The sequence below is a fragment of the Anolis carolinensis genome, chromosome 1 (genome assembly GCF_035594765.1).
Source record: "Anolis carolinensis isolate JA03-04 chromosome 1, rAnoCar3.1.pri, whole genome shotgun sequence".
NCBI lineage: Eukaryota > Metazoa > Chordata > Lepidosauria > Squamata > Dactyloidae > Anolis > Anolis carolinensis.
The window spans coordinates 357,598,514-357,619,318 of record NC_085841.1 but is presented as its reverse complement, the minus strand read 5'-3'; the positions used below and the strand labels follow the sequence as shown (position 1 = coordinate 357,619,318).

The following is a 20,805-nucleotide window of genomic DNA, read 5'->3' as shown; positions in this document are numbered from 1 at the left end:
AAGAGGCACCTCTGTTGGGTCGTTTCAAAAAAGGAGAGGGAAAAGGAGAAAGGAAGAAGAGGAAGACTGGAAAAGGAGGACAGAAGCATTGCGCACCCCGAGGGGAGACGTTGGGCCTCCAGGCGGCCCCTCTGCCCGAAGACAACGGATGAGAGGCGTGGGCTGGGCCTGAGGGGCGCGGGGAAAGCCTGCCCGTGGAGAGCCCCCACGATGTTCCAGCTGCCGCTGCTCAACTTCAGCGCCCAGCAAGTGGCCGGCGTGTGCGAGACGCTGGAGGAGAGCGGCGACGTGGAGCGCCTGGGCCGCTTCCTGTGGTCGCTGCCCGTGGCCCCCGCCGCCTGCGAGGCGCTGAGCCGCAACGAGTCCGTCCTGCGGGCCCGCGCCGTCGTGGCCTTCCACGGGGGGCACTTCCGCGAGCTCTACCACATCCTGGAGTCGCACAAGTTCCCCAAGGAGTCGCACGCCAAGCTGCAGGCGCTCTGGCTGGAGGCCCACTACCAGGAGGCCGAGAAGCTGCGCGGGAGGCCCCTGGGCCCCGTGGACAAGTACCGCGTGCGGAAGAAGTTCCCACTCCCGCGCACCATCTGGGACGGAGAGCAGAAGACGCACTGCTTCAAGGAGCGCACGCGGCACCTGCTCCGCGAGTGGTACCTGCAGGACCCCTACCCCAACCCGGGCAAGAAGAGGGAGCTGGCCCAGGCCACGGGACTCACCCCCACGCAGGTGGGGAACTGGTTCAAGAACCGCAGGCAGAGGGACCGCGCCGCCGCCGCCAAAAACAGGTCGGTCCATCCTTGGGGGCTCACTTTCAGGCACGCATGGGCAAACTTGGGCCCTCGAGGGGTTTTGGGCTTCAACTCCCACCATTCCTAACAGCCTCAGGCTACTTCTTTTTCCCCCTCGAGGGCCCAAGTTTGCCTATTCTTGCTCTACACTGATCATATAATGCAGTTCATCTCTATCTATTTCCACACTTCCATTGAAGGCGCTTTTTTGTTTCCCATCCTACTCCTAATAGGGACAGAGGCCATGGACGGTATCTCCCACCTTTCCTAATATTCCTAATATTTAAAATATATACTCTAGGCTTATTTTGCTATTTCTTTGGGAGCGAGGAAAGGTTCACTTTGGATCCAAATAATAGAACCATGTTAGAAATAGCAACAGGAGGAATCTAGGGGGGAAAAAATATTTTTAGGCTTCCAAAGCAGGCTTTCATATACTTTTAGTGTTAGCCGCTTTGGGTCGCCTTTGGGAGAAATAAAGCAAGGTAATAATAATAATAATAATAATAATAATAATAATAATAATAATAATAATAATAATAATAATAATAATAATCAGCCGCTATCAGGACCTCAAGATTGAACTTCAAAGACTCTGGCAGAAACCAGTGTAGGTGGTCCCGGTGGTGATGGGCACATTGGGTGCCGTGCCAAAAGATCTCAGCAGGCATTTGGAAACAATAGACATTGACAAAATCACGATCTGCCAACTGCAAAAGGCCACCCTACTGGGATCTGCACGCATCACCCGAAAATACATCACACAGTCCTAGACACTTGGGAAGTGTTCGACTTGTGATTTTGTGATACGAAATCCAGCATATCTATCTTGTTTGCTGTCTCATAATAAAATAATAATAATATAATTATTACTATATATTTCACTGATTCAATAGATCTACTCTAATAATAGGATTCAAGCCAGTGTTAGCTACTATCCTAAGAACATGCCTATGAGAGTAAAATAAAAACACCTCCCAACAAAGCATTCCCCCAGGCATCATCATCATTATTATTATTATTACAATACTTTTAATATAAGCCGCTTTGGGTCTCCTTGGGGAGAAATAAATCAAGGTAATAATAATAATAATAATAATAATAATAATAATAATAATTTATTATTACTATATATTTCACTGATTCAATAGATCTACTCTAATAATATGATTCAAGCCAGTGTTAACTACTATCCTAAGAACATGCCTATGAGAGTAAAATAAAAACACCTCCCAACAAAGCATTCCCCCAGGCAATATTATTATTATTATTATTATTATTATTATTATTATTATTATTACTGTACTTTTAATGTAAGACGCTTTGGGTCTCCTTCGGGAGAAATAAAGCAAGGTAATAATAATAATAATAATAATAATAATAATAATAATAATAATAATAATAATAATAAATTATTACTATATATTTAACTCATTCAATAGATCTACTCTAATAATAGGATTCAAGCCAGTATTAGCTACTATCCTAAGAACATGCCTATGAGAGTAAAATAAAAACACCTCCCAACAAAGCATTCCCCCCAGGCAATATTATTATTATTATTATTATTATTATTATTATTATTATTATTATTATTATTATTTATGTATATCCCGCTTTTCTCCCTCAGGGGACCCAAAGCAACCTACAACAACGTATTAAAATCATGTAAACAACAATCCAAATACATCAATAATAAGTAAAAAAACTTCATAAAATATACAGTTTGAAACAATAATAATATACATTCACATTTTAGAGGATTTTTAAAATACTGGCAGCCAGGTTTTGTTCATTCACATATTGTGGCATCATGTCAGATTAAAGGTAAAATTAATAAATATAAACAAATATAAACATAATAATAATAATAATAATAATAATAATAATAATAATAATTCAGTTTTGAACTGTATCATATTTCTTTTAATTTTTCAAATGTGAATTCAGTGGTTCCAGGAAAACCTCTCAGTGTCCAGATATTTATAGGAATCTATTCAAGTGAAATTGCTGATGTTTTTATTTTGGGTTGCTGTGAGTTTTCTGGGCTGTATGGCCATGTTCCAGGAGCATTCTATTCTGACGTTTTGCCCACATCTATGGCAGGCATCCTCAGAGGTTGTGAGGAAACTAGGCAAGGGAGGTTTATATATCTCTGGAAGGTCCAAGCTGGGAGAAAGAACTCTTGTCTGTTGGAGAAAAGTGTGAATGTTGCAATTAATCACTTTGATTAGCATTGACAAGCCTTGCAGCTTCAAAGCCTGGCTGATTCCTGCCTGGGGGAATCCTTTGTTGGGAGGTGTTTTTATTTTGCTCTCATAGGCATGTTCTTAGGATAGTAGCTTAAATACTATTTTTAGTAGTAGATCTATTGAATCAGTGAGACATATAGTAACTATCTATTGACTCACCAATCAACAAATTAATCAGTTACTTTAATCTGTTTGGGATTGATCCATATGATTGAAGCCATTTTGCCTTAGAGATATATCTGTCTAGTATTTGACGTTCAGTGTAAGATGCTATGTTAATTCTAGGGTCTCGAAAGAATATTTCCTCCAGTATGGATTTGGTGGAGCAGGTTTAAGAAGGCAAAAATCCCAACCCCAAAAGGGGGGAAATTATATATGTACATTGTAATATCCCATTGCTATAGTTTCCCAATTTAACTGGCCATTGCGGTTTCTTCCAGCTCTCTGTTTCTAGCATCACATCATATTGATATCAGTAGGGCAGGTTGTTGCTTAAGAAAGCGAATCTGAATTAATGGGAACTTTACTGCCAAGTAAGCATGTTAACATTTAGAGTGGCAATTAATATTTTACAAGCGAGGTGGATTTCTGTAGCAAGCCTGTCTCTATTCTACTATATCAAGCAGATTTTTTAAAAGGCTGAACCAGGGTGAAATTGCATTAGTTTGCAGATCATTTCTGGTAGAGAGAGGTGGATGAGTTAGTTATGGAGAACCACAACATTATTCTTGAAATAAATCAACAGGAAGGGAGAGCTTCAATAGCCTAAAGGCACTAGATCCCTGTCTGCCCATAGAAGTTAAGAAGGAAGGGCTCTGGTTAGTACTTGGAGGAGACATTGCCAATGAATACCAACTACTATAGGCTATATTCAGAGGAAGGAACTAAGAAAATCCTATGAGATTCATGGGGTGCTCATAAGACCATAGGCAACTTAAAAAACACAGAACTACTTGCACAAGGAAGAGAAAGAAATGCCTGTGTTAGAAAAATCATCTTTTTCTTGCAAAGCACACTAAGCTTTGATCTGTAATTAACTGTTTTCATTGTGGTTTTCCATTTCCCATTATATCTTCACTAGACAAAAGCAGAAAATTATTTCCTGCTTGCATCTATCGCTATCCATACTTAGACGAGGGATAATGTTTTTTAAATAAGCATATATTAAACTACACAAGGGAAGGATATAATTTAATACTATTATATTGTGCTTCCTGATACCCATGTATACAGATGGGTATTTCTAATACTGTTAAATGCTATCAGATACATAACCCAGTTAGTAGTCCAGTTAAACCAAGGCTTAGCTGGTTTCTTTTCACTCACTGGTCCCATTTTTAAATGCCCCTGCACTAAGTAAATCATGTTTACTTGGAATAAATCAGTTTTCTAGAGGTTAGTCCCAAATATACAAGGTTAGGTTTCTTTGTGTGTAATATAACCTGCTTTCAATTGTGAGTTTTGGTTGAAGTGCTATGCTTTTGTTCTTAAATACTGTACCACCAATGGCACCTAACCTCTTTTTGCTGGAACATGGGTTTAGTTACAATCAAAATGTATGACTATCATGCTAAATAATATAGCATATGGCTCAGTTCTATCAGTCCATCTGTTTGCCCAAACATGCACTTGAAAGACACAGTGCTGATGGATATAAATAAACATAATAAACATAAATATGAGAATAATAAATTCAGTTTCAAATTGTATCAAATTTCTTTTAATTATTCAAATGTGAATTTAGTGGTTCCAGGAAAACCTCTAATTGTCCAGATATTATAGAAATCTATTCAAATGAAATTGCTGATATTTTTATTTTACTCTCGTTCTTTTAAGAATCATAAATGCATGTTCTTAGAATAGTAGCTAACACTGGCTTGAATCCTATTATTAGAGTAGCTCTATTGGATCATTGAGATGTAGGGTAACTATCTATTGGGTTGCTGTGAGTTTTCCGGCTGTCTGGCCATGTTAAAGAAGCATTCTCTCCTGACGTTTAGCCCACATCTATGGCAGGCATCCTCAGAAGTTGTGAAGTCTGTTGGAAACTTGGCAAGTGGGGTTGATATATCTGGAATGTCTAGGGCAGGAGAAAGAACAACCGATTGGCTCACCAGTCAACAAATGAATCAGTTGCTTTAATCTGTTTGAGACTGATCCATATGACTGAAGCCATTTACCTTAGAGAAATATCTGTCCACTTGTCCAGTCTCAGTATTTGGAGTTCAATGCCAGATACAATGTTAATTTTAGGGTCTTGAATATTTCCTCCAGTATGAATTTAGTAGAGTAGGTTTAAGAATGCAAGAACTTTAATCCCAACCCTCCAAAAAAAAAAAGGGGGGGGGGAATTGGATACATTTTAATGTCCCATTACTATAGTTTATGCTTCTCAATTTAACTGCATAGATACCAAACTATGAAGGAACCTTATTCAATTCAAACAAAACAGATGTTAAATAAAATTTAGAATAATAATGAAAGAAATTTTAAAGACTGTTCATAAGTATTCCAAGCAGCTATACCTACAATATACAACTTCATTTCATGCATATCATTGGTGTACATTCATTCCTGTGAAATCACACCGTTCTTCTTTAGAAGTATAAACACACAAAAGATGTAATCAGTATAGTCTTTTAAAGGCAGAACAAAAATGGGAGATAGGGGGAAAGGAGAACTGGTTCAAGGTGTGTCTGTAGATTGAAATTAAGAATAAACAGGGGGAAAGGGAGCTCAGGAGACCAGAAAACCCATCTGACACTGGGAAGGGCTTTCTATTTAGATGCATTAATTAGGAAGATGACCTATATTTTTCAGTAGGGGAGTCATAGCAGCCCACTTCACAATCTGCCAAAGGGCCTGAAAATCAACCAGTTTTGCATTATTTCAAAAAAGGGAAACAACCAGGGAACAACTTGGGTGTGGACCACAGTAGGACCCTTTCTTGGGAAGAAGGATTGACTTCTGAAGGAAGATTAATAGGATTGAAATATGTGTGTGTTCCTTTCTATATCTTTGTAATGAAGTTTAAATTGGAAGCAGAAGGCACTTAGGAATACTTTAAAGGGAGGGAGGGAGGGAGGAAATTGTCATTCAATGGGCAAATCAATTTTAGTATAAATTCTTGAATGTATTATCAACCACATGGAGCAGATAGTCTTGCAGTATGTGAACAAAGGATGTACAAGTGAGAATAAATGTTAGTATGTTGACTCATAAATCGCTCACAAAAAATCCAAGGAAATAAAAACTGTAATTAAAAGATTTTGATTTTAAGTGGCTTGCGGATTCACTAAATGAGGAGAAATGAAGAAAGGGGGAAAGGAAATAAAACATCCAGTGCATTTCCATATTTGTGCTCTCCCCTGTGTTTTAAAATAATTCTTTAAAATATTTGAAACTGAAATGAGTTCCCTGGAAGCTTCCTTGAGAAAATGACATTTAGGGATATTTTTATCTAGTATATGCAATTTTAATGTTTACATTGTGAGTGGTCCTTTGTAGAATTTAGTTTAAGGACATTTTTTAAACTGAATAGAACCTTACATATATAACGGTCTATATAATATCTATCCATCCATCTATCCATCCATCTATCCTGCTAAAAGCTGGTTTAATGCAAATACACATTCATTACTATTACACATGATAATCCTTAAAAGCATGAATTTTTCATACTGAATTACCGCATCATCCTGATTTTATTTGTCTTAGCCTTTTCCCAGTTTATAGAGTGGTTGTATCTTGACAGGTTTTAACTTCTTCAGGTAGACTAATAGCCTTCTTCTTGCCTTTGTTCTGAGAATTCTAACAATGAAAGGAGATAGATGAGGAAATAGCAAAAACAGCAACAACACCACATATTTGAAGCGCAGATCTGTTTTATTTTGGCTGGAATCTTCTGATGAAGGCTTTACAATAACTTGTAATGCTGTAAGCAATTATTGATCTGTAGTCTGAATACATTACATTCAGAATTCAGATGCACTATTTTGATAATGAGGATGGGTTAGCTGCAGACTAACACACACCTACTCTTTGACAAATTCTGTGCCCTAACAAAAAAGATCACTGTATGACATACTCGTAGAATATATCCTTAGTTATGTTTCTACTTGAAATATAGAACATTTTTGGATGGCACTGATTTGTATTCTAATTAATAAAAATGTGAAATAGAGCTCTGTTGCTGCATTCATGCTTTCCTGAGAGTAAACCCCATTTAACTCAATGGGAGCCTATTCTGAACAGCATACATGTTTTTCCTGACTATTGTTGTTGTTATTATTATTATTAATTCATTTCTATCCCGCTTTTCTTCCATGGGTGGGACTCAAAGCGGCGGACAAAGTGTAAAACCATTACAAATACATCGACACATAATACATAATCAGCTAAACATTATATACAAATATAAAAATAACAAAATTTAACACATCATATAAAACAATTAAAACTTACGGCAGGTATCATTAAAGGATCCATAACCTCCGGTCACTTAGGTTATTTGTAAAACTAAAAAAAAGTAGTTCTATTCTCTTGGAGAGTTGACATTTACATTTCACAGATTTGAATAATATTTTAAAATTGATATGGAAATTTCTCCTTTGGGGGTAAAAAACCCCTATAATACAAAATCTAGAGCAAAATATTATTATAGGGTCACTCTCCCATGTATTTATTGCTGTAGGACCCATTGATCACCTAGTAAAACATAACAGGAAGGTATAGCAATAGTATAAGAAGCTGATAAGAAATATTTTCTAAGAAGAAAGCACCAAATATTGTGTGTCTACTGCCACAGCCAACATAAAATCTGAAAATACCTGAAAATATAATGTAAAATCACAAGTGCTTGGATTAGAATAGCATGCATTATTCAGCTGGCAGAATTGTAAGGTTCTCATTAATTTGCAAAATTGTATAATATAAAATTGTATAATATATGTGAATGTGAGTAATGTTAGATTAGCGTAGTATGAATGAAAGCTAATTCTGTTCCAATGAATCACATTTTCTCTCAGCCCTGAATAACATGGTGTGCATAAATATGGATATTTGCCAGAGGTTTTCAGATTTCCTAATTCATAGAAAAGGATGTGTGTCTGTTATCGGACTCCTGCCTGTTGCATATAAATGTTTGTATCAGAATGGAGTGAGACAGGAAGTCTGAAAACCCCTGGTATAGTTGCTTGCACAAACTAATAAGTGTACAAAGCTTTTCTGTAGCAAAGCTTTTCTGTGACTGGCAATTGCAGAAGAAGGTTAGTATTGTTCTTAAAACTGGTCTGATAGATCTTTAAGGAACCTCCAGGATCCCCAAACTAAATACCAACTATTGCCCTTCTCTTCCCAGTTTTTTTTAACAGTCTGGTATCATCCACACAATAGCTTCCATCAGTCCCAAGTAGCCTGGCCAATATGGGGTATTATGGGAGCTGAAAATCAAAATATCTGGAGGGCATCAGGTGGAAAATATATGAGCTCCACCAAAGTCACACTTGCTGTTATTATATGTCCACAGACAGTTATTATATGACCCAGCAAGATATTTCCCAGAAACCACTGGCCATTCTGTTGAATAAGACAGTTTTTCCAACTTATTAAGAGCTGTTAGCAAAAAATAAAAAATAAAAATCTTGAGTAGGTCACAGCCTCAGCAGGTGGATAGAGAGGAATTGGATGGATAGATTGATGGATGGATGGGGTTGGGGCTGGGAACTAGTATGACTCAGTTGGATTTGGAAGCATGGTTGCAATGCATGGTACTGTTTGTGTATATGCATATGCCTTCAAGTTGCTTGTTAACTTATGGTGACCCTATGTATTTCATAGGGTTTCATAGGCAAGAAATACTCAGAGGTGGTTTTGCCTTCTCCTGAAAGGAGGCCACAACAGCTGGTATTCCTTGAAAGTTTCTTATCAAAGTCCTAGTCAGAACTAACCCTGATTAGCTTCCAAGATCAAATGAGATCTGGTGCTTTTAATGTTTAGGAGATCTGTAGCTCTCATGATAGTGATATTGACTAAGAGACAAATGGGCTACTGCCTCTCTCTGAAGGGGCAAATGTTTCAAGGGTATATAGCCTGTAAAACTTCATGCCTACTCTTACCTTCCTATCGCACACCCTATATAAAGCAAAATACCTATATCGATTCTTCCTAAGCTATGTGTATGAGAGATTGGCACCAAATTTATGCCAACTGCATACAACTGTCTCTTTCTTTCCTGGAAACTCACTATGAATTTGCAACCAATAGATCACAGATTTATGCCCATTTTTGGACTTTTAAAATTATAAGTATTTATTTATAAAGACATTTACACACTGCCTTTGAGCATCACCTACATAAGTGGTGGTGGTGGCCGGGAGGTGGCCGGGAGGGCTTTTGCACAACTCAAACTTGTGCGCCAACTGCGACCATACCTCGTGAAGTCTGACTTGACCACGGTGGTGCACGCCTTAGTTACCTCTAGACTGGACTACTGTAATGCACTCTACGTGGGGCTTCCCTTGAAGACGGCCCGGAAATTACAACTAGTCCAACGCTCGGCGGCCAGATTAATAACGGGAGCGAGTTTCAGGGAGAAATCCACTCCCTTGTTTAAGGAGCTCCACTGGCTGCCGTTCATTTTCCGGTCCCAATTCAAGGTGCAGACCATCATTTATAAAGCCCTAAACGGTTTGGGACCCGCCTACCTTCGTGACCGCATCTCCTACTATAAACCTGCCCGAGCCCTTCGTTCATCTGGGGAGGCCCTCCTGTCTCCACTGCCTTTATCACAGGCCCGCCTTGTGGGAACAAGGGAGAGGGCCTTTTCTGCTGTGGCCCCCCGTTTGTGGAACTCACTGCCCATTGAGATCAGGCTAGCCCCCACTCTTTTAGCCTTTAGGAAAGTTTTAAAAACATGGCTCTTCCGGTGTGCTTTCGGAGAGTAATTGTATATACCTCCTGTGTTTCTCTCCCCAACATGTATTCTGTAGACCCTGTTCCCCATGGTTTTATTCTTATCTCTTCTTACCCCGAGTTTTTAACCTTGTGTCCATGCGGCCCGCCCTTGTTATGTTATGCTACGTTCTGCTTTTTTGTTCTGTATTGTGTAGTGTTATTGTTGCATTGTTTAATTGCATTCTGATATGTTGTTTTTATATTTTGTCTATTGTATTGTCTTGGGCATGGCCCCATGTGAGCCGCCCCGAGTCCCCGTTGGGGAGATGGTGGCGGGGTATAAATAAAGTTTTATTATTATTTTATTATTATAAGTGCCCGCAAAGCTTTTAAATGGACATAATAATATTAATAATATGAATTATTATTATTATTATTATTATTATTATTATTATTATTATTATTATTATTATTATCACCACTATCATTATAAAATATATAATGATAAAACAGGTACATTCTCTATTGAGATATAACGGCTGAAGCAAATATCCACCAGCATTAAAACTAACATTTTGAACATGTATATCTTTTACTCTCAAATTTGTAATTCTCTTTCTCTTCCCATTTCTGGATGTTGAATATCTAGCATTGTTCTAGATTACAAGATTTGTTCTTGTCCTTTAGGTAAAATGATGGCTTGATGTCACAAACAGCAGTCTATGATTATGGATCTTAATAGTTTTATTAATCTAAATCAGAGTAGAACCACTGAATCAATGGAATTTACCTATTTGTTGATTCATAAATTAACAATTGATTCAGTGGTCCTTTTTCAGTTGGTACTACACAGAGGATTTGGATCATGGTTTAAGTTGTAAAGGATAAACATGAAAATATAATATGACCCCATGTTATGAATTCCATCTAGTTCCCTAAAGGTAGCCATCACTTTGAAGAAATACAGGGAAGAATATGGCATAATTAATCTGTGGCAGTTATTACCACAAGACAAGGTGATGACCTCTTCAGGGTGGTTCTACAGAGACACTATAATGCAGTTGGAAGCCATCTCGAGGTCAGGGTATCCACAAAATGTACACCTCCAATGCGCACTGCAGCACATATTAAGCCAGAAACAGTGCATTTCGAAAACTCACAAGAAAGTCCAGATAAGCCATGTAATCTACTGCAACTGATCAGAGTATATCCCAAGCAAGGCTCAGATCTGAAATTAAAAATGCAGAGCACTTGTCAGAATAGGGGTAGCACCTAAGCATTTAAAAAATGAATCAGAGCCAGAATCTAAACAAGCACCACAGCTCCCAAGGAAGCCGCATGATTCCCATGGGAGAATCATGGGAAAACCACTTTGTTTTCATTTCCTGTGCCCTGTCATGGTCTAGCACTTATCCCGAACTGATATGGATATGCGCATCAGCACATCCTAGCAGACTGGGTAAGAAAAAAAATATTGTGTTTGGTTCCAATCCATAATCAGAGGATCCTGTGCCACTATCCCAGCCTCAGATCCTTTCTTGGGGTTGTTGTGTGTTTTTTTCCCCGGGCTGTATGGCCATGTTCCAGAAGAACTATCTCCTAACGTTTCGCCCACATCTATAGCAGGCATCCTCAGAGTACCTCACAACCTCTGAGGATGCCTGCCATAGATGTGGGTGAAACGTCAGGAGAGAATTCTTCTGGAACATGGCCATACAGCCCAGAAAAAACATACAACAACCCTGTGATCCTGGCCATGAAAGCCTTCGACAACATGTTTCCTGTGGTGATTGTGTAGGTTCTGCACAGCAAAACCAGTTTGGTTTAATCCACTTTCTAACTCAATGTAGAACTGTCCTGAGTTATATCTATCAGTGACTATTAATTGGGATGATTTCTTGGACAAGCAGTGTAAAACCTTTGAATAGTGGTTGTCAAGAAGTCCTGCCAACCTTGTGATTTACTTGTGGCTTATCAGAGACAACTTGTTGGCCACCCTGTGAAGCAGAATGCTGTGGGAAAAGATTATTTCACATAATCCTAATCTTCTCGTATTCTCCAAAACCAGCCTGCGTGAACTCTTGCTTTGTCTCTGTGAATCCTAAACTGCTCTCCCCAGATGCTCCAAGGTGTCAGCTGTCTAGCAAGGACATTAGTTGTTTTTCCTAATCCTAGAGCTTTTTGTGGAGAGCTCTAATTTACTCCTCTAAATTGGACCATTTGCAGTAAGAAGTAAGGAAGATCCATGCTCGAGTAAACCCTAAATGAGGAAGGAATCATTTATTTATTTATTTACAGTATTTATATTCTGCCCTTCTCACCCTGAAGGGGACTCAGGGCAGATTACAGATCACATATGCGGCAAACATTCAATGTTGTTATACACAGACAGGACAGACAACAGTACAGATAGAGGTATATAGGCATTTCCCATCTTCGACGTCCTGGAGGTTGTGTTTGATTCCAGCCATGAGAGGTGGGTGCTGTTGCTTCATCCTCCATGTCGAAGAGCCCTGTTCAGAGACTTCCTCCTTTTTTTGATTGCTGGCATTTTTCTGGTATTTCCTTATAGTGCCATTAAAATACCTCCCTGCTTAAGTGGTACCTATTTATCTACTCACAACTGTTTTAAATCTGCTAGGTGGGCAGTTAGCTGGGCTGAAAGTCAGGCGCTCACCCCTGACCCAGGCTTCGAACTGCCAACCTTTTGATTGTTAAGATTTATTGCAGCTGGTGGTTAACCTGCTGTGCTAAAGCCCTGCCCTATTTACTTACTTTATTTCTATCCTGCCCTTCTCCTGATATAGGGACTCAAGAATAAATATGGCACAATGCAAATTAAAAAAAATAAATGCATTAAAATATGGGTGCATATACTTACCTGTCCAAATATATCTCCTCCTATGAGCCTACAAGAACCTTAAGATCATCTGGGGAGGCCCTGCTCTCGGTCCCACCTGCCTTGCAAGCGCAACTGTTGGGGACAAGAGACAGGGCCTTCTCAGTGGTGTCTCCTCAGCTGTGGAACTCCCTTCCCAATGATATCCAGCAGGCTCCATCCCTTTTGGGTTTTAGAAAGAAATTAAAGACATGGCCATGCGCGCAAGCATTTAATGAATAAGCTTTTACGGCTTGACATGGCCTGGACCAAGGATTATGCGCAAGGCTTTTGGATGAATGGATTTAAGCGCTTTACATGTTTTAAGTTTGGTATATTGTTTTTAATTGTTTAATGCCTAATTGTTTTAATTGCTCTATGTTTTATTTTATTGTATTGTTGTTTATTGGCATTGAATTTTGCCAGATTTGTAAGCCGCCTTAAGTCCCCTCAGGTGAGAAAGGCGGAATAGAAATGATGTAAATTTATATACAGTAGAGTCTTGCTTATCCAACGTAAACGGGCCGGCAGAACGTTGGATAAGTGAATATGTTGGATAATAAGGAGAGATTAAGGAAAAGCCTATTAAACATTAAATTAGGTTATGATTTTACAAATTAAGCACCAAAACATCATGTTATACAACAAATTTGATAGAAAAGGTAGTTCAATACACAGTAATGCTATGTAGTAATTACTGTATTTACGAATTTAACACCAAAAAATCATGATGTACTGAAAACATTGACTACAATCCAGAACGTTGGATAAGTGAGTGTTGGATAAGTGAGACTCTACTGCATGTATGTATGTGTGTGTGTGTGTGTGTGTATAATTGAACCATTAAACATAAAAACATTCCAATATGTTGAAATGCAACTCCTACTCCAAAATCCCAAACTCCAGCAGCCCACCTCTTATTATTCCATAAATGCCAGATGGTAGAAATACATTTTCACCTGCCTGCGAAAAACAAGGAGAGATGGGGCCATTGTGGTTTCTCTACACCACACCATTATACCATAACATTATGTAAATGTAGCCTGGGTTAGTGTTTGCTTTGCTTGCAAAATGTCTTCAGCTCTATTATATGTCACATTTATTTACTGAAACCTTGGGCTACCCATCAGAGAAGACAATACTGGGTGAGATGGATACATAATTTGACTTAGTATAAAGCTGCTTCCTGAGCCATCCATGTTCCATCTATCCCAATGTTTCTCTTCTAGTGGTCAGCGGCTAAATCCTCAGATATGCACTTGTTTCTTCTTCTTCTGTTTGCCCTTAGCAGCTAATATTCAGAGGTACATAGTCTCCAGAGATGGTTGTTCCATTTTGCTACTAAGATTTTTGATAGATTTGTCTTTCATAAATTTATGCAAAGATTAATTGGTCCAACCAAGAATCCTCTTGGAAAGAAAAGAGATATCTTCTATACGTATATCTGTCATCAGTTGGCATTAGAAGAAATATGATTGCAGACATGTGACAAAGTGAAGGTGTTAGCTAATACTTCAAGAAAGGAAGCAAAGAGAATCTAGTTCGATCCATTTGCAAATGACATTTGGAAACAGGGATTGATGAAGTGAGATAGTGTTCTAGAGTTAACAGGAGGTAATTGGTATAATAAGTGGTACAGGACTGGTGGCATGATGGAAATCATTGCACGTTATGTGCTTGGGAAATGGGAAATGTTATCTCAGTAATATAAGACATACAGCAGTCTCCTCAACCACTTGCTTTCCAGACATGGCAGATTACAATCACCATAATCTTCAGCTGCTAAAAAATAAAAGGGAGGGTTTGGCCAGGTTGAAGAAACAGGCAAAGATAGTCTAAGCCAGAATCACAGCAAATGAGGTAGAAAATACCCTGAACATCACTCCACCATTCCTAGTAGTAAAGATATAGTACAGTAGAGTCTCACTTATCCAAGCTTCACTTATCCAGTGTTCTGTATTATCCAAAGCTCAATGTTTTTGTAGTAAATGTTGCAGTGTTTTGGTGCTAAATTCCTAAATACAGTAATTACTACATAGCATTACTGTGTATTGAACTTCCTTTTCTGTCAATTTGTTGTAAAACATGATGTTTTGGTGCTTAATTTGTAAAATCATAATGTAAATTTATGTTTAATAGGTTTTTTCTTAACCCAACAGTTTCACTTTTCCAATGTTCTGCCGGCCCGTTTATCTTGGATAAGTGAGACTCTACTATAATGATAAATGAAACAACTACTTGCTGCCCTTTCATTACTATCAGAATCTACTTATAGAAATCTCACTCTGTCTCACAGTAGAGCTGGCCCTGGGGACTGCAATATTAGTATGAGGGTATCTAAAGAAGGGTTAACAGACATCATGGACAAGTTAAGTCTGGCAAATGTTCAGCAGGAAATATTTGACTATATCAAGTCTGACTATATTAAAGCCAACCAAAACATTGTTTGAGAACTGCCGCTCTGTTGGCTTTCAGACTGTCTCATTGGTTTGGACCCTACAAATATTAGTATACAGAAGGTTAAGCAATGAGCATTTCTTAGCCAGAACCAATACTCCAAAATTCAAAATTATCCACATGGGTGGGAAATGCTTTTGCATTTGCTTTCTGTTGGTACAATGTACACAAACTTTGTTTCATGCACCAAATTATTTAAATTATTTTATTGTATTTAGGCTATGTGTATAAAATGTATATGAAGCATAAATGTATTTCGTTTTTGGACTTGGCTCCCATCTCCAAGATATTTCATTATGTATATTTGTAAATACAGATTGAATTCCAAAATCCAATCTTCGAAACAATTCCGTATCAAGCATTTAGGATAAGAGATACTCAACCTGTATCAGAGTTCACCTTCTTACATCAGATATAATATATTGAAACTATCATGGGAGATGCTAATGAGATTCTCTTTTTGTTGTTCCTATATGCTTTCAAGTTGACTTTGACTTGGGATGACCATAAGACCTGTGTGGATATAAGAGGTTTCTTGGCAAGGTTATTCTGAGGAGCTTTGTCATTGCCTTCTCATTAGGCTGATAAGAGTTTGCCTTGGTCAAACTGGGTTGATTTCTGTGGCTGAGCAGAGATTTTAACATTCAGTCAAATTCCTAGCCCAACAGACTGATACAATATTCCCTTTAGCAAGATTTTAATGGATCATGAGAGGTATATGAGAAAGAAATTGGCAAGTATGGTATATACAAAGAAATGAGGTAATACTGAAACTATTTTATGCTCTTCATATCTATACCATACCCCTCTGAACACATCTAATGCTAGATTTTGGATACTAAGCAAAATAATGGCTCTTTACTGCATAGACAAGGGTCACTCCCCGAAATCTGTCAAGAAATCCTGAACAATAATGATTGTCAGTCAATGTAGATGGGTACTAACCCAGAAGGACCACTGTTCTGACTCATTATAAGGCAACTTGCTATATTCCTGTGATGATTCTGTCAGTGGTAGGTCTGTCAGAAAGAGGGATTATCATGAGAGGGAGAAAAGTTATTTAACCAGTTATTTATTTTTAGTGTAGAGAATGGAGACTCGGGGCTCTTAGTTTCCCAGTGTCAAAACAAGTTGCCTGGCTCTGTGTCCCATGCAACTTGACTTGGGTGGATAGATCTATTAATTGCTCCGTCTAGCTAGTCTGGTCATGCCAGAAGGATGTCTCTGTCAAATGAAGAAGAGATGTCTGTCTTTAGTCCACTACTGACTGCTTGACCAGAACTCTCTGGACATTTGCACCAGCCCTACTACTTCTTCTAGTGTCTTCTAACAGTATAGAGAGAACTTTGAATCTTGTGCCTATGAAGAAAATGACTATAGGCAGTCCCCAAGTTAGAGACATCCAACTTACATCCGATTCCTAGTTATGAACGGGGAGAGGGGGGCAACAGGAATATACCCCTCAGCCGCAACAAGGCACATTTTTCAAAATCCATCTTTTTTGTCATCTGGGGATTGCCTGTGTGCAGATTTTCTGTAGAAATTAAGGGTGAGTCAAAGAAATAAGATATCATTATTAATACTGGTCTTGTTCCTACATTAAAGTTGCTTCTGACTTACGGTGCCCCAAGGCAAGCCTAACATGTGGTTTTTGTTTAGTTTTTGTTTTGTGAGATTTATTCAAGAGATACTTGGCATTGGGTTAATTTAACTTGGCCAAGATCACCCAGTGAGTTTCCATGTCTGAGCAGGGATTTGGACCCTGGGACTTTGTCAGGCTGAATTGTGGCAGAAAGCAGACAAAGCTGAAGAGGGGAAAAGCATATCATGCAGTGTCTGATGAGGGTATAATTGTACTCATATTTTGTTACAGAATTGGAAATGATAGATGTATTTTGCTCTTTTCTAGCCAAAGTTTTTGAGCAAGGAGGTGGGTCATCACTTTGCTGGTGAGGATGAATTGCAGTTTGTGATTCTTTATTAACCTGAGTGTGCGAAACAATGGAGAAATCAGAATATATTATTTTTTGCATCCTTTGATTAGGAAAGAGGACTATGAGGAGAGGGGATGCTTAGGTTGCAGTGTAGATGGCATCTTGGGGCAGAATGAAAAGGAGCTGAAGTCAAAGTGAAAACAGAGAAGGTTTTGTATGAGGTCCATGTGAGAAACATGTCTCATTAAAACAAACAATAGTGCTTGGTAAGGTAATGGGCAGTAAGAAAAGGAGAAAGACCACATCGATGGATAGATTCCACCTAGGAAGCTACAGCAGCAGGACCTGAGCAAGGTGGTTGAGTATAGGAGAAATTGAAATTGCTTATTCATAGCCAGACTGCAAATTGAAATTTGTTTGACCGCAGTCAACAACAGCAACCAGGGCAAAGGAATTGAGGTTCTAATTACAGTAGAGTCTCGCTTATCCAAGCCTCGCTTATCTAAGCTTCTGGATTAGTTTCTGTTTTCAATATATCGTGATATTTTGGTGCTAAATTTGTAAATACAGTAATTACAACATAACATTACTGCGTATTGAACTACATTTTCTGTCAAATTTGTTGTATAACACGATGTTTTGGTGCTTAATTTGTAAAATCATAACCTAATTTGATGTTTAATAGGCTTTTCCTTAATCCTGCCTTATTATCCAAGATATTCGCTTATCCAAGCTTCTGCCGGCCCGTTTAGCTTGGATAAGTGAGACTTTACTGTAGTTTGAATGATATGTCTCAGATCAACTGTGTTGAAATATGCAATCACATATTCTGTGATTGAATATTTTGACATTTTGTAATTGGGAAGGTTTACAAGGGCCCTTTGGGGAAGAAAGGTGGGGTATAAATACAGTAAATAAATACAAAATAAAAGGGTTTTTAACTTTTTACAGAGCAGGTCTCTATATGTTGATGTTCACAATGGGGATCCATAGACTTGTGCCAATTTATGTGCTATTTCCTGTCATGAGTATGTATACTGCCCATCAGCCACATCACATAGCTTAGGAAACACTGTCTGGCTCAGAGTTTTTAATGTGACTTACAGCAGCTCTTTCTACTCGGGGTGGTGGCGGCGGTGGCCTTGGCGTGGTCTTCCCCAAAGTCCTGCATGTTTCCCCCTCCAAGGGCGAGGCGGGGAGAGGGTGGTGGTGGGACCCTCTCCCTTTTTTGTCCTAACGGTGTCCCGGCTTCCCTTGCAGGCTGCAGCAGGCCTCCTTGTGCTCGGCGGGGGCGGCGGGGCCGGGCCGGGCGGCGCTGGCCTCGGAGGAGGAGAGTGCCGGGGAGCCGCTCCTGGGCTCGGCCTCCAGCCCCGCCGCCAGCCTCTCCAGCAAAGCCGCCGCCTCCTCCGCCATCTCCATCACCTCCAGCGACAGCGAGTGCGACCTGTGAAGAAGAAGAGAGGACCAGGAGGAGAAGGACGAGGTTGCAGGACAAAAGGACAGAAGGACAGCGAGGGGCGAACTGAGCCAGATCCTCCTCCTCCTCCGACCTGTGTCCTGTGCCTTCCTGCTGAGCGCTCAGCTCTTTCAGGGCTGGAGGAGGAAAAGGAGGAGGACTATCCAAGGCAAAATGCCCCCAAAACGAGCTCAAAAATCCCAAAAACTTTATGGGGAAAGAGAGAGAAATTGAGAGAGACTCCGCTCCGCATCTCCGAGCCTCATCCTCGCCTTTGTTGCTCTTCGAAGCAGGACTAGATGCCTCCAGACAAGACAAAATCCATTCACAAAATAAAAACCCAGAAGGAGAAGGGGCCGCCGAAGGTGAGAGTGGCTTCCAAAAACTCAAAACTTCTTTGGGATTGAGAAAAAGGACTCCGATCCCGAAGCGCCGCGCATCCTCTCCTTTGCTGCTCTTCAAACCATACAGAATGAAATAACACCAAGAGAAAGAATGACTTGGGGGAGAAAACCATGAAAAGCCCATTCTATTGTCTACCATAATTTTCTTTCCACAAACTTGGAAACTTCCAGTTGGGTGTTTTTTTGTTTGTTTGTCATAGTTTGGTTTTACTTCCAGAAGGTTTTTTTTATATATATGTATAAAATATATAAATATATAAATATTCTATATAATGTTTATTGACTTATTTAAAGAATTCTCTGTCGGTAGGGTCGTTTGGATTTGATTACAATTATTACTATGATTAATTATTATTAATATTATTATATTAATTATTATTTCGGTGTTGGTTTCACTCCCTGAAGTGCACAAGTCTCTTGCGCACATGTGTCTGGGCCCATAACCCTTTGTGGGGGATCTGAGCTGTTAGGCTCAAAAATAACCCTCAGTTTGGGGTGATTCCACCATAAATATAGCAGAGTACCAGAAGTAAACTTCATAACCAACAGAAACTTACTATGTGGTGAGCTAGGATAAGCTTCCATTTGTCAGGATGGTTTAGGATTACAGAGTCAGATCTTTAGGTTCAGAAATATTTATTGAAGTAAAAGAAATGCATTCTTGATAGAAAAGGTCTTGAAGCTAACTAGCTTACTAAGTCTTATTTTCTATAGAGGTAAAAGGGTTAAAAAGTTCAAGCAACTACATCTTGCTTAGAGAGAGGCAAGATGAGCATCCTCATAGGTAGAAAGAAAAAGCAGAAGAGAATGGCAAATGGTCATATGGACAGCAAAGGACAATAAAACTTAAAAAGGAAGTTGCCTCACAGAATTCCATTGCTACATCATCAAAGTGAGACAAAGAAAATGGCTAGCAGGAGGATGAAAGACAAAGAAATCCCTTTCTGGAAAAAAAAAGATACATAGGAATGTGTGGAAAGGAATCCCTCAGTCTGGCCCTGTCGCTAGACTAGCTGCTCATTGAGGACTGGAAACTTGATGACATAAGAGACTTGTGCAGTTCAGGGATGAAACCCAACATTTGGAGCTTGAGGCCTGTGTGCACAGTTTCTTCCTTTCTTTTCAGTGGAGCATGTGTGGAGGACCAGGTATTGTACAGGGAGGGAGGGCTGCCAGAACACAAGAGAAACTAAAGAAAAAAACAACAGTTTCAGTGTAATAAACAATGTTGAGTGAGTGAAACTAATTCTCTCTTTCCATTGTTTGGTGTTTGGTTTTTTAAAATATATATATATATATAAATCTTAACCTTGGGAAGAATTGGAATATATTGTTTATTTATTGTGTTGTCGAAGGCTTGAATCACTGGGTTGTTGTGAGTTTGTATGGCCATGTTCCAGAAGCATTCTCTCCTGATGTTTCCAGTATATCTCACAACCTCTGAGGATGCCTGCCATAGATGTGGGTGAAACTTCAGGAGAGAATGCTTCTGGAACATGGCCATACAGCCCGGAAAACTCACAGCAACCCTGTTTATTTATTGTTTCTAGCTCTTGCTATGGAGTGTATCTGGCATTCAGATAAGATAAAAAAATCCACTCCAATGAATGAAGAATGAAATGGATTTTGAAGCCAAGGTGTGGTTTCCAACCTATGATGGTCAGTGTTCACTTCTACTCAGCCCTCAGTCCATTTCAATGGGCAGGGACCAGGTTTAAGCAAAACCTAGGTGAGATACCATTTGT

The 20,805-nt window shown here is 39.2% G+C and overlaps 1 protein-coding gene across 1 annotated transcript; it reads left to right on the top strand.

Moving 5' to 3' along the window:
• The first annotated feature begins 203 nt into the window (after positions 1-203).
• On the top strand, positions 204-20,306 carry six6 (SIX homeobox 6). The gene is made up of 2 exons (XM_008116720.2): positions 204-782; positions 18,461-20,306. Exons 1-2 carry the CDS (start codon positions 211-213, stop codon positions 18,648-18,650), a joined length of 762 nt encoding a protein of 253 aa, XP_008114927.1. The 5' UTR covers positions 204-210; the 3' UTR covers positions 18,651-20,306.
• The last annotated feature ends 499 nt before the right edge of the window (positions 20,307-20,805 follow it).

Coding starts and splice junctions, on each gene's coding strand:
- six6 (XM_008116720.2), top strand. CDS start 211: ATGTTCCAGCTGCCGCTGCTCAACTTCAGCGCCCAGCAAGTGGCCGGC. Junction 783..18,460: donor GCCGCCGCCGCCAAAAACAG/GTCGGTCCATCC, acceptor CTTCCCTTGCAG/GCTGCAGCAGGCCTCCTTGT.